At 38.1% G+C, this 14,396-nt stretch overlaps 2 protein-coding genes across 2 annotated transcripts; both read left to right on the top strand.

The window, feature by feature from the left end:
- Positions 1 to 3,811: 3,811 nt before the first annotated feature.
- On the top strand, positions 3,812 to 7,253 carry LOC130463270 (GDSL esterase/lipase At5g03810-like). The gene is made up of 3 exons (XM_056832353.1): positions 3,812 to 3,919; positions 6,595 to 6,693; positions 7,062 to 7,253. The coding sequence occupies exons 1-3, from the start codon at positions 3,812 to 3,814 to the stop codon at positions 7,251 to 7,253; spliced, it is 399 nt and encodes a 132-aa protein (XP_056688331.1).
- A 2,257-nt stretch (positions 7,254 to 9,510) lies between these two features.
- LOC130462495 (histone deacetylase complex subunit SAP18-like) lies at positions 9,511 to 12,235 on the top strand. Its single transcript, XM_056830821.1, has 3 exons — positions 9,511 to 9,728; positions 9,841 to 9,936; positions 12,020 to 12,235. The coding sequence occupies exons 1-3, from the start codon at positions 9,696 to 9,698 to the stop codon at positions 12,119 to 12,121; spliced, it is 231 nt and encodes a 76-aa protein (XP_056686799.1). The 5' UTR covers positions 9,511 to 9,695; the 3' UTR covers positions 12,122 to 12,235.
- Positions 12,236 to 14,396: the final 2,161 nt, after the last annotated feature.

The raw sequence follows: 14,396 nt of genomic DNA, 5'->3' as shown, positions 1-14,396 counted from the left end.
AAATAATCCATCCCTTGCATGTGAAACAAACCATACATGCATAACATGATTGACAATGAAATCCATACTCATAATAATCCCAAGATGCTTGTTCAATCAACAATTCTATAATTCCAATAATAATTATTCACATTATTGTCCACCAAATCAAATATGAATTCACCAAGTTCACGTAATATGATTCACATCAATAAATAATCACGTAATGTCCCTTGACAAATAATGTGGTCGCCCTAGACTTGTACGTACCTGGAATACCTAAGTACAGGGGCCACTGTGCGAATCACAACTTACTAGAAATCAACTCCTATAAACACAATGGAGAAACTTAATTATTATCCATGTTTACTAAATTTCCAGCAACTTTGTTTAGTTTTAAAACACTTGAATTAATTAGAACTTAATCGTTCATTAATAAAAATAATAGTCTCAATCAATCGTTTAAAACCCTGGCATGAAATTAATTTATTTTCATGTATAAAACCATTAAAACTTGACGTTTTAAGTCTTTACAATATTCTGAAAAATATAATTGATTATCATAATTAAATTCATCATCTAATTATGCTAATCAATCTCCCATAAGGCTTAGATTAAAACTCCAATCATAGTTTGTAAGTAAAACCATTAAAACTAATAAAAATTGAAGCTTTAATATATACTTCAAATCTGAAAATTATAATATTTCAATTCAAAACATTCTTCAATAATTCAAACATATAAATCCTCAAAATTCGGTGTTCATAACCGATCCCAACATTTTAATTAATCAAAACCAATAATAATAATAATATAATTTAAATACGGAATTGAAATACAATAGGCAAGGAAGAAGAGAATTATACCAATCCGGCCTATAGCACGGAACAACCACAAATTAAATGTGATTGGGCGAAAGAATTGAACGAACGAACAAAACACACGCACACACACACCTTGTGCGTGTGCGCGCGCGGGCGAGAACGAAGGCAACAACAGGGGCGCGCTGGCGCGGGACGAGAGGGAGAGCAAGAGAGACGAGTGTGTGTGGGCGAGGGCCAACAACACACAGCAACAACAAGAACAACACACATCAACAGCACGCAGTTGTGCTGTGAGGGTCGAGGGGCGTGAGAGGCGAGAGAAAAAGAGGGAGTAAATTACTGCAGCAGGATTTTAGAACGCTCATAACTTTTAATCTACAACTCGGAATTGATCGATTCTTGAGCAAAGTTCAATAACTTTTCGAGATCTACAAATTTGTAGGAGAAAAACGGCCAAACATAAGTTCGACGAAAGAAAGAAGAATTTAGGGTTAGAGTTTTAATTTTAGATTTAATGAATAATAGGGAGCGATTTTGAGGGTGAGCACCTATATTTATAGGCTTAGGAACTCAAAGATGGGATAGGCTTTAGGATTCCCTTTCGGGCTTCATTAAATATTGGATGGGCTTGTGTAGACACCTACATTTGTCCCCATTCCCGAAAGGGAAGGTTCGATGATGAAAGCGTAAATCTCCACTTGACAACGCATCTCCTATAAAATAACGAATCTCGATCACCCCTTTTCATTTCACCCGAAACCTGCTATTTATGGAAACCTGCTAAAAATAGTAACTGTCGTAATGGGTAGTTGTTAAAAGTGGCAAGTCATAAAAGATAGAAACCTGTCAGAATTAGGTGTTGCACTCCAATATAAATCCTGAATGAGATAGAAATTGCGAGAGAATCCTATTCCTAACACGATTCGAAAATAAGAGTCACGTATTAATTAAAATCCTAACGAGCCTAGAGTTCGTAACGGGCATAGACGCATCCCGTCACAAGGTTAATACGCACTAGAAGACTCAATTAAATCTCAAATACTCCGGATTCTAGGAATCCGAATCTGACTAAGAAAAACAGCCCAGATCCTATTTTCAACGCCTGGCTCTGGGCGCCGAAATCTTCGGCGCTCAGGCCTGGGCGCTGAAAATACCTGGTACGTGTTTTTTCCTAATTCCTCGTGGATTAGAGTTCTGCAATTCTATCTTTCCACGAACTCTTTTCTATAAATAGGGCCTTAAGTTTGACGTGAAAAGAACAACACACAATTATTATTCTGAGTATTGACTCTAAACCCCTAAGCCTAAGCCTCACGCTGCAAAACTAATCACGCGTTCTGTCGCAATCGATCCATAAATCGAACAGAACGTATCCCGTCCCATAATTTCAGATTCGTTAAATAAAAGGAGAAATAGCAAAGTCAGAGTGGTTAGTTTTCTGAAAACCGTGACGTACCTCTCAAGGGTGCGTCGTAATGTGTCCCTTTTCCATGGTTTAATTGCTTTCCTCGCCCTTTTATGAACTGTTAAACTAACTAAAATCTGATTGTTCGATCACGCTTAATAGATATGATATTTTTGGAAAATTGGATTATCATGCTAGGTCCCTTAAAACAATCTAAATCAGATAATCGCGCCCGATCTAGCACTATATGTTGCATATTGATAAAATCAACTCAGATTAGTTTAATAGTTAATGCATGTCCCTTCAATTATTTATGCTGAGCTAGTAAGGATATCCTGCCTCTGGAGTTATCGAAGAGCGAGTACTTCTGTTGGTAGTTACAGTCCCCCGAACCCTCAATCTCTACCCTGCAGGTGTACGTTGAGCGATCCCCACCACCAGGGATCACAAGGGAACCTACGGCCGTCGTGGTCAAACATAATTGCACTCCCTTTATGTCACGATAACCGGGTTTTGTCAGTTTTTCTCATTGTCGTTAAAAACTGAATGGCGACTCCTATATTACTAGTCAATTGGGTGTAAACTCACAGGAAATCCAATTACACTTGATTTGACAAAAAGAAGCGTCACACCCACGAGGGACGAGGTCACGCATTAGCCTCGTGCTTTTTCGACCCCCTCACAACTTGTTTAATTTGTTTGGACTTGAACTCGGAATTGAATTGGGCTAGATTCATTTAAAATTGTTTGACTTTTGAAACCCAATTAAATTCCCAACATTAAATAATAAATTCGTTTGGTAATAATTAAACTAATAAATATTCTAATTAAATAAAATACATTTAAATGACATTTAAATGCGTTTTAAATTCTAAAAATCATAAAAATATTTTATAAATATAATAAAATATATTTATAAAATACAGAAAAATACGAGGTATTACACCAGTTGAGGCTCGAAACAGCCCTCAAATCCTGCAAAGCCGTCAGGAAGCCAATATGCACCCGACTGTTCCTGCTCGGGTTCATCACTCTACTCACCAGAGCCAAGAGGAAGAGCCGAACCCTCTGCTCCGCAGATATGTCCACGCTGCGGATCGCGGCTATGATCACAGTCACAGAAGCATGGGTGTCATCATCCGCCAAGTCAACAACAGGGCCAAGCAAGCCCCTGGCACCGCTCGAGCGCCACGTCAGCTCAAAATAAAAAATCACGTTCCTCTCGGAGAAGGGAAGACCCGTGATCATAGAAAACTCAAGAGGGGTGATAGTGATCTCCCCCCATGCCATATGAAAGGTGTTAGTGGTATCCCGCCACCGCTCTAGTAAGGCCTGTAACCGGGGTTTGATCCCCGTTCTCCTCTGAGTATCTCCCATGGCACGCCAGAAATCAACCAGGCCCTTCTGCAACCAGATCTCCATAGCTTCCGCGTCAGCACAGATGGCCGGAAAGACTTTGTGAAGGTCCGCGAATTAGTTTAGTACCTATACAAGTTCAAAAAAGACAAAGCACAGTACAAGACTTACCAAACCAGCGCGAGGCCGCTGAGACAAATGAAATTCCGGTCGGAACACTAGATCGGAAGGACTCCATCCAGTGCCAATGAAGGCGGGTACTCTCCGGGGAACCATGCCCCCCTCCGGCACGTTTGTTACAGCTGCTTCATCATCCGAAGCATCCTCCATGGCATCTCGAACCACCAAACGTTCGGCAAGCTTTCTCCGAGTGTGACGAGGCATACTAAATCATGCAAAATATGAAATATCAAGATTCTAAACTGGGGGCTATCCTATACTAGCCCATACAAAAGTCAAAATTCAGAAAATCCCCAGTGGCAGTACAGACTCCGCCAGGGACCTTTACACCAACGCCTAGGCTATCCATGCCGAAGCAGGAATACAAGTTCTACACCAACGCCTAGGCTATCCATGCCGAAGCAGGTATACAAGTTCTACATCAACGCCTAGGCTATCCACGCCCAAGCAGGTACAATGTTCAAGAAAATTTCAAAATTCAAAAAATTTAAATCTACAAGTTCCAACAGTTCAAGTTCAAGTGGCTATCAAACAATTTTCTCAAAGATTCAAGAAGCCTACTATCATGCAATCATCATTTCAAAGTACAAAAAATCAAAGCTACATGCAATCCTAGAGATTCTTTCATAAGCAAAACATGAAATACTTACATGGACAAGGCAAGAACAAGATCAAGGGGAGAGTGTTCGACCTTTGAGAGAGAAAAAGCAAAAGAATGAAAGCTTGAGCTCTTCAAATTCCACGGCAAGGGGGTCTTTTATAGACCAACCCCGCGCCAAATGCCGAGATGAGCGCCCAGCGCTGGCCTGCTGCATGCGTAGGAATCTTCAGCGCACGGTCCTCCGTGCTGATTGCACATCCTTTGCTGCTACGGTTTTCTGCACCAGGCATCAAACGTCAAAACATGATATCCTCCGAAAATATGGGTATATACCTGTATCTCCAAACACAAACAGATGAGCATTTCAAGAATACAAATTCCAAAAATACAACAATTTAGGCGTTCGACTCCCAACGGACCCAAGCTCCAGGAAAGTCAGCAGAAATTTCAAAATCTTAAGGGCCAATAAAAAGCTCTTATCCCCAGTGAAGCACATCCCCAACGGATCAATTCCAGGTATTCAAAATTCAAAATTCAAGATTCAAGCGTTCGAAATTCAAAATTTTTAATGCCAAGCTTCGTCCTAAACCAAAGGCGGAAGTGCAGTACAAGTACAAATCAGAGTCTTCATAACCGAACGGAGGTAGACTCGATCCTTTTTTCTAACACCTGTTTTGTGCAGGTACCGGCGTACAAAGAATGGTCTTGATTGCAAAACATCTTGACCGTTCTCCGTCCCGAGTCGAAAACTTTGACTTGCGCTTTCCTAACCGAACGCTCAGTCAAAGTGGGGGCTTCTGTAGACACCTAATTTGTGTCTCCCAATTGGGATGATGACGATACCATTATCCTTATTAGGCGGTTGGAGAAACTCCGTGCGGAAGTCCCAATTGCTAAGAACATTTCCAAAATCCAATAGCCAAAATCCAATCCCCGAGGCCTTTCCCATTTCGGAACTCGGTACAAAATACAAATTCCAAAAATCAATTTCAAAATCCAAGTACAATCTCACACAATGGACTATCCCATTGGTTTTACAATGTCTTTCCAGTCGAAATGACACTAAAACTAGTAGAAAAAACCCCTATTACAGCCCCCTTGTTGCAGCGTACATGTATTAATACGCTTCAACAAGCAGTAGGTCAACGCGGGTCAAACCCTTTAAAGGGTTGTTGCAGCGTACAAATTAATTGCCCCCTGCAAAAGAGTTTTTTGCAGCGTACATATTAAAAGCCCCCTGCAATAGCTAGATACTGTTGCAGCGTACAAGTCATTGTACCCTGCAACAATTCCGTGTACCAAATTTATTCGCTGCAATAATATTATTGTTGAATAATTAATTCATTTAACCAAAATATCTATCTCAAAGTTTCAGAGTTCCCCGCGCTCAACTTTTCCCTCATTTTTCAACCTCCGTTGCCGTCGAACTCAGAGCTTGCTTGGTCCTGCGTCGACGTCGAACTCAGCTGCTCGGATCCGCCGTCACTCTCCTCGCCGGTGAGTGTCTTTTCTCGCCTCCTTGCCACCCGTCGCGTCCTGTACGTTCTCCGCGCTGAACCACGACTGACATAGTCGCTAAAAACTCAGCTAGCTCGGCCGGTGGTTCCAAGAAAGAACGGTCTGTTCTCCGGTGCTTGCTCGGCCGTCACTCTCATCGCCACAACAAGTAATTATCTTCATGTCCCCTTTTGATTTTCGTTTTCAGAATTAGGGTTTGTACAATTCTGTTTTTTTGGCTAGTTGTTCAATTCGTTCTTTGCACTTAATTTTTAAAGATCGTACTGCCTGCAGGAATCTATCATCGCGCTTGTCTGGATTTCAACAACTACATTAAGGTATTGATATATCTAATTATATTTATAAAGTTTCTCTTTTTCCTCTTTTGAAAGTCTGAGGCCAGCTCATAGGAAGTCATAATTTCTGTATCTTTGGTAATTGAAAAGTTCAATTTTTGGCATTATTTAAGAATTATAGATAAATTACAAGTTGGTATGTAATTTGGATGCAATTTGAAAATATGTTGGATTTGATTCTGGAACACTTTTTTCTGATCACCTTTTTGGTTTTCCTTTTGTTTGTATTATCTGATAATTTAATTGTAAAGTGAATGAAAATGCTTGCTGGAATATCTGTAACCCTTTTGGATTAAATTGATTTACTTCATGGCAATACGCTGACACTTAACTGAAGTTTTATAATTTTGATACCAACTGAGCAGTTGCTTATTTTGTGATTTTTTGAAAATGCAGGCTTCTATTTTGCTGTTGACACCAGCATTTGCAAGGCTTATTTTGCAACTTAATCTTCAGCCTCCTGAATTTGTTACTGGTACTTATTATTTTGAGTTGGTCTTATGAAGTATTACATTTACATTTACTCTCTTTCTCCTAGTTACAATCAGATCTGTCTGTTCTTTTAGATTTTGAGTTAGCGCTCCCTAGTCAAATCCTATCCTGCTATGGTTCCAGCTAGCCTCGTGCTTGTAGGGGATAAGTAAAGGTAGAGTTCCCCAAAAAACTTTCGCAAAATAATCGATTTTTGTGCCTGGAAGTCTACGATTACTCATAGGCGCCAACTTTGCGTCTGCTGGTTCGGGTTACGCCGAGAGAACAACCAGCTTATATGTAAAGTTTCAATCTTTCCATGCAAACCCTTGTTAACTCAGAAAAACTAACTTTAATGTTAAAGAATAACTTTGTTGGGTTTGCAACTATAGAGGGCGTTATCTCTTACGCAACAGTTGGGGTACTACAAGGAGTACCAGAGTAAGGTGACAAAATTGGTGGGGATTGAGAAAGCAAAAGGGATGTTCTCAGCTGGAATTCATCTTCTTAGTGTTGGAAATAGTGATTATCTTCATAATTACTACATCAATTCTCATATCTACAGACAGTATGCACCTGATTAGTTTGCTGATCTTCTTATGACCTCCTTCTCTAACTTTGTCCATGTGTCTCTCTCTCTCCTAAATCTCCTCATTTCACAATTTAAATGCATACTGAAATTAGATAAGGAATTTTAAATCCACTTCCAGCGTAATTCTTAGGTAGCTTAGCTTCGATAACAAAACACCCAACAAATAGTTTTTGAAATCAAAATTTTTACTTTTAAAATTAGGAAATCACATTTTCCCATGTTTATATAAATACTAGTAACACCACGTATCAAAAGAGTAAAAGTGGTAATTGGTGGAAAGTGATGGTTATCTTGCTGAGAGAGAGAGAGGGTTCCTCATAATTTTATATGTATCAAGGATTCTCTTTGGTGAGACTTGAGAGCATGTCTACAGTCACTTTATGGTTTACATGGTTCCCTTTTTTAAACCTTCTGTTGGCCAAAGTTGCACCGACTTTCAGAGAAATCAGGTATATATTGTTTCGAGAGGAACCAATGGAACGACCTTTCTGGTATAGGCACCTCTGGTTGTGATTGAAATCTCTGCATCCCATTCATGAGAACCTCAAACCTGTCTGGGGCAAGAACAAACTCACATTAGTCACTAAAATGAATTCACACCACTCTCTCTTTTGCTGGCCATATCCATCTGTTTGTCCAGCCCCACATTCAGTGATCAACTTTACAAGCACCCGCTCACTTCCAGCTCTAGTATCAAAATACAACCCATCACCAAACGTCCTTCAATTCAAAGCCTTAGCTGAACATGGAAATAAACTGAAGCCTTCAATTCATTGTTGTTGTTTCTGTGTTGGTAAATATGGGAGAGATGGCATCGATTCCACTTTTTGTCGGCGAGCTTTAAGTTGCTTTCTCTGAAGCTTGTGTTGTTTCGGTTTTGTTAGTGCCAAACCACACGCAATCATAGGATACTGTCTCTCTGATGATTTGAGAGTGTTTCCTTCATAAGGCACAATCATAAGATCGCTTACCTTCAAACCCGACTCTTCCACAACAATATCACCTTCAACACTTGATACTGAAGGAGTAATCACAGTCAAGGATGACTTCTCAATCGGCAAAAGGATCAACTCTGAAGCACTGTTACTGTTATTTATCATTATTTAATGGCTGCTGATAATACTCTGCTCTCCTACAACAACGACACCTCCCTCAACTTCATCATCTTCTTCTTCATCAATAACCAAACTCCGTCTTCTTGAATTCCCCCTGCTCCTTCCAAACATCACAACATCAGTACCATGCAGCTACAAACAAAATGAATTGGTAACAAAATTTTTATTTCAGGATTAGATGTAGGAAGAGTTGTAGGATTAGGTGGACTAACGTGAGGCCTGACCTTAAGCATAAAGATTTTACAGAACAAGAAGAGCAGCTCATTATTCAGTACCATGCAGCTATAGGCAGCAGGTGCTTTTTCACATCTTTTCTGTTTCTTTTTTAGCATCCATCAGACACACAGCATTCTGTTACTGATTCTAGTGAATAAAGGTTAGAACCTTGTTTGATATCCAGTTTTTGGTATGGTTCTAAATTGGTACAGGTGGTCCCTAATAGCGAAACACCTGCCAGGAAGAAGCTTGCACGTTATTAATCTGATCAATATCAAGAGTTCCCAACAGTTAGATTTTATTCCTAACAGGAAGATACATTGATAACACCCTAGCTAATTATCTAACTCTCATATATGGTCGTGTTTTTCCCAAGTATAGAAAATGGATGATGAGATTGGGACAGGACGGGCTTAGCTAATATGTTCTCGTTCCTGCATGCTCATATCTGTAATAGAATGGATTCTTTTTGTCCTTCTACTCCAGAAAGTCCATAACTTTCATCATCCCCACAGATATGCAAATCTTCTGTAGCTTTATGCTTCCACATATTATTGTTCTCCTTTCTCACCCTTAACTTTTGACTATGAATTAGATTGAGAAAGAGAGAAAGATAGGGACGCATTATCTCTTATACTACTATAGTAGATTTTACTTTACCGCCATATCTTGATTCTCTAGCATATTTTTCTCTACAAGTTTTTGGCTCAGCATATTTGCTCAAGATGTTTTTGAGAAAGCATATTTGCTGAATAACTTATGGTTAGCCTGTGAGCATTTTAGCTCTTTAGATTGCCATGATTCTCATACGATTCCTATCCGTTTTCGCGCTAGCAGATTAAACTACAGTCTTTTCACTTATTCAGTGGCCATTTCTTTAATGCTTTAAAATATGCTGGTGCTGTCATTATGAGATGATAATGGCTTTGTAATGATTCTGTATCTAGTATGCAATTCCTGGTTTGTCAAACAGGTTTATTTTGCAGATTGGCTAAATTTAAATTTAATTTCCTCATCTTCTTTAGATTGTAGGTCACCATACCCAAGAAGATTTTTCAGTGAGAGGCAAGGAACCCAAGGACGAGGTTCAAATTTATACCTGGATGGATGCTACACTTAGAGAGATGACTGATCTCGTATGTTTGCAAACCTGAACTCCGCATTATTATTCATCATTTTTATCTCCTGTCTTCCATCACTTGTATCCACAGGTTTTATGTATGTGATATTGATTGTTATTACCTTCAGGTGAAAGAAGTATCTCCAGCTGCCAGAAGACGAGATGCAAAATTGTCATTTGCAGTTCTATATCCTGATAAAAATGGGCGTATTCAAGTAAAGAAGGTATCTTCTAAATACCCTAAGCCAGATCATCATAATAGTCTATCTTTGCTTCCAGACTTTCCATTTCACAATTTAAATCAGTCAGCACAAAGTGGGATTGTCGATATTTTTTCATAATCACAAACAAAGCAGCATGAATCTCAATGCCGACTATTAGATTCTCATATTCAGCAAAGATCCCCTACCATAAACATATCATTATCACACCTAAAACAAAAAAAAAAAGTTAAATGAGGGAGAAAACAATCAGCACTTACTGTGCATGCTATTCTAGTTTAATTTTTTCATTCATTATACCTGAAGATTGAGGTCTTCATACAGAGATTTCACAACACCAACATTTGCTGGATCTGTTTTCCCGTAGTACCAATAACAATAACAGTTTCTTATGCTCCTCGTTGGAAACTTCTAAAGCTTTCACCACCAACCAAGAACACTTGTAGTCTTTAATGTATGATCCAATCTAATGGGTCGTCATAAGTCATATTTAGAGCTAAAATGACATTTACGCTCCCAACGTTGAACTAAAGAACCTAATGACTCATTTTAGTCTTATTACATGATTAATATGCATAGTTTAAACTTTTTAAAACTCATTCCAATCTATGTAAGCACATTTTAAGGATAATTTGATCGTTATAGGTCATATTTAGAGCTAAAATGACATTTCCGCTCCCAACTTTGAACTAAAGAACCTAAGGACTCATTTTATTCTTATTACATGATTAATATGCATAGTTTTAAGTTTCTAAGACTCATTCCAATCTACCTATGCACATTTAAGGATCATTGGATCGTTATAGATCATATTTAGGCTAAAATAACATTTTCGCTCCCAAATTTGAACTAAAGATCTTAAGGACTCATTTTCATCTTATTTCATGATTAATATGCATAGTTTAAACTTTCTAAAACTCATTCCAATCTATGTAAGCACATTTTAAGGATAATTAGGTCGTTATAGGTCATATTTAGAGCTAAAATGACATTTACGCTCCCAACTTTGAACTAAAGAACCTAAGGACTCATTTTATTCTTATTACATGATTAATATGCATAGTTTTAAGTTTCTAAGACTCATTCCAATCTACGTATGCACATTTAAGGATCATTGGATTCGTTATAGATCATATTTAGGCTAAAATTACATTTTCGCTCCCAAATTTGAACTAAAGATCCTAAGGACTCATTTTATTCTTATTTCATGATTAATATGAATAGTTTTAACCTTCTAAAACTCATTCCAATCTATGTAAGCACATTTTAAGGATAATTGGGTCGTTATAGGTCATATTTAGAGCTAAAATGACATTTCCGCTCCCAACTTTAAACTAAAGAACAAGGACTTATTTTATTCTTATTACATGATTAATATGCATAGTTTTTACTTTCTAAAACTCATTCCAATCTATGTATGCTCATTTAAGGCTCATTGGGTCGTTATAGGTCATATTTAGAGCTAAAATGACATTTCCGCTCCCAACTTTGAACTAAAGAACCTAAGGACTCATTTAATTCTTATTACATGATAATATTCATACTTTTAACTTTCTAAAACTCATTCCAATATGTTTATGCACATTTAAGGCTCATTGGATCGTTATAGGTCATATTTAGAGCTAAAATGACATTTCCGCTCCCAAACTTTGAACTTAAGAACCTAAGTACTCATTTTATTCTTATTACATGATTAATATGCATATTTTTAACTTTCTAAAACTCATACCAATCTCTGTATTCACATGTAAGGCTCATTGGGTCGTTATAGGTCATATTTAGAGCTAAAATGACATTTTTGCTCCCAACTTTGAACTAAAGAACCTAAGGACTCATTTTATTCTTATTACATGATTAAAATTCATAGTTTTAATTTTCTAAAACTCATTTCAATCTATTTATGCACATTTAAGGCTCATTGGGTTGTTATAGGTTATATTTAGGCTTAAATGACATTTTACTTGCTTTTGATCCGTATTCTAGACTGTTAGGACATTGTCATTAGTTGTTTGAATGTTAAAATGTGACACTTAATTTTCATTTAATCTAATGCTTAATTTTTATTTTTATTTTTATTTTTGTAAAGGTATATACTCCGAGGAATGCGCCTTATGCTAGTGAGGAAATTGATGTGGTTCGTGAGCAATGGGCTAAGTTTTTTACCAGCAAGTATTTGTTATTGGCGTGAGCGCTTGATCGAGTTGGTTTAGATGTTATAGAATAATCTTTTATATTACAATGTATGCGTTTGTTGAAATTGGAATGTACATATATTTAAATGTATGTGGTACATGCACTTTGGTTTTGGGATATATACAAAACAACGTCTATTGTTTTTATATTTGTTATACAAGTTGCGATATTCTATTATTGTTGTGACAGGTTTCTATATTTGGTGCAAGGCACTCTAGGTATCCCTAAATAAAACTAAAATTTTCCCGCCAAAAGTGCTTTTTTGCAGTGTACATATATATGTGTACGCTGCAACAAGGGTGTAAAATTTAGCAAAATTTTAGACTTGTTTCAGCGTACAAATAGATGTACCTTGCAACAGGTGGGGTCTTTTGCAGCGTACAAGAATTTGTACGCTGCAACAAGTCAAGATTTTGGCCAAATTTTTGACACTTGTTACAACGCATATGCATATGCACGCTGCAAAAAAGCAATTTTTATAGCGAATATTGTACGCTGCAACAAGTTCATACTTGTTGCAGGCCCCCCAGTTGCAGAATACGATGTACGCTGCAACAGGGGTCTAAAAGCCCGCTGCAATAAGGGTTTTTTCTACTAGTGTAAGCAATCCAAATTCGGGCGCCGACCCACAAAACCGAGCAAGCTGGGCCTCGTCCGGTAAAACCGAATTCAAAAACCCAAAACGGCTTGTTTTTAGACGCAAACTAAGCCTTAATCATCAAGCAAACACTACGTGCCAACTTCGTACAATTCGTACGAAGGTACACCATTATAAGCCTAAACAAGGACGACATCTTTCATCCTTGTTTGGCAGCTTTTGCGCCACGCCAGCAGCGCTTGGCGCTGGCAGCTGCGCTGGACGCAAGCGTGAGCTGGCGTTTAGCAGCAAGTTCTCCTATTTAAACCCCTAATTCTGAGCATTATGGGGAGGCAAAAAATCAAAACACAACGTCGTAATACAAAAATTGCCACTCAAATCAAAATATAAAAATCCTCCAAAATCACATACAATTTCCAAGTTCTACACAATAGGGAGCTCTAAAATAAATTCTTGCCTAAACCTAACTAGGTAATTTCGAATCCCAACCCTAATCAATCATGTTTCCTTGATTTTCCCTTTCAAAAATGATTAGTAAGTTGGCATTTTTAATCCTAAAAGTGTCACTTACAACAATCTGTAGACACCTACTTTTGTCCCCATTCCCGCAAGGGAAAGGTTCGATGATGAAAGCATAAAAACTCCACTTGACAACGCATCTCCTATAAAATAAACGAATCTCGATTCCCCATTTCATTTCACCCGTAAACTGCTATTTATGGAAACCTGCTAAAAATAGTAACTGCCGTAAAAGGTAGCTTCTAAAAGTGGCAAATCATAAAAGATAGAAACCTGTCAGAATTAGGTGTTGCATTCCAACATAAATCCTAAATGAGATAGAAAACTGCGAGAATCCTATTCCTAATATGATTCGGAAATAAGAGTTACGTATTAATTAAAATCCTAACGAGCCTAGAGTTCGTAACGGGCCCAGACGCATTCCGTCATAAAATTGATACGCGCTAAAAGACTCGAATTAATCTCAAACTCTACGGATTTTAGGAATCCGAATCTGACTAAACAAAACTGCCCAGACCCTATTTTCAACGCCTGGCTCTGGGCGCCGAAATCTTCGGCGCCCAGGCCTGGGCGCTGAAAATACCTAGGTACGTCTCTTTTCCTAATTCTTTGTGGATTAGAACTCTGCAATTCTACCTTTCCACGAACTCTAACCTATAAATAGGCCCCTAGTTTCGACGTGAAAGGACACAACAACACACAATTATATTCTGAGTATTGACTCCAACCCTTAGCCTAAGCCTCTCGCTGCGAAACTGTTCACGCGTTCTGTCGCAATCGATCCATAAATCGAACAGAACGTATCCTGTCCCATAATTGAGATTCGTTAAATAAAAAGGAGAAATAGCAAAGTCAAAGTGGTTAGTTTTCTGAGAACCGTGACGCACCTCTCAAGGGTGCGTCGTAATGTGTCCCTTTTCGATGATTTAACTGCTTTCCTCGCCCTTTTTATGAACTGTTAAACTAACCTAATCTGATTGTTCTATCACGCCTAACAAATATAATATTTTTGGGGAAATCGGATTATCATGCTAGGTCCCTTAATACTACTTAAATCAGATAATCACGATCGAATTAGTATTATATGTTGCATATTGCTAAAATCAATTCAGATTAGTTTAATAGTTAACGCATGTCCCTTCAATTATTTATG

The sequence above is a fragment of the Spinacia oleracea genome, chromosome 6, assembly GCF_020520425.1.
Source record: "Spinacia oleracea cultivar Varoflay chromosome 6, BTI_SOV_V1, whole genome shotgun sequence".
In the NCBI taxonomy this organism is placed as follows: domain Eukaryota; kingdom Viridiplantae; phylum Streptophyta; class Magnoliopsida; order Caryophyllales; family Amaranthaceae; genus Spinacia; species Spinacia oleracea.
This window is presented reverse-complemented; position numbering and strand designations above follow the sequence as displayed.

Bases quoted from the DNA above. Each gene is read 5' to 3' on its own strand.
- LOC130463270 (XM_056832353.1), top strand. From the start codon at position 3,812: ATGAAGGCGGGTACTCTCCGGGGAACCATGCCCCCCTCCGGCACGTTT. The intron at 3,920-6,594 runs GCAAGCTTTCTC...TTGAAAATGCAG, and splicing joins CTCGAACCACCAAACGTTCG to GCTTCTATTTTGCTGTTGAC. The intron at 6,694-7,061 runs GTCTTATGAAGT...TTGCAACTATAG, and splicing joins GTACTTATTATTTTGAGTTG to AGGGCGTTATCTCTTACGCA.
- LOC130462495 (XM_056830821.1), top strand. From the start codon at position 9,696: ATGGATGCTACACTTAGAGAGATGACTGATCTC. The intron at 9,729-9,840 runs GTATGTTTGCAA...TATTACCTTCAG, and splicing joins TTAGAGAGATGACTGATCTC to GTGAAAGAAGTATCTCCAGC. The intron at 9,937-12,019 runs GTATCTTCTAAA...ATTTTTGTAAAG, and splicing joins GGCGTATTCAAGTAAAGAAG to GTATATACTCCGAGGAATGC.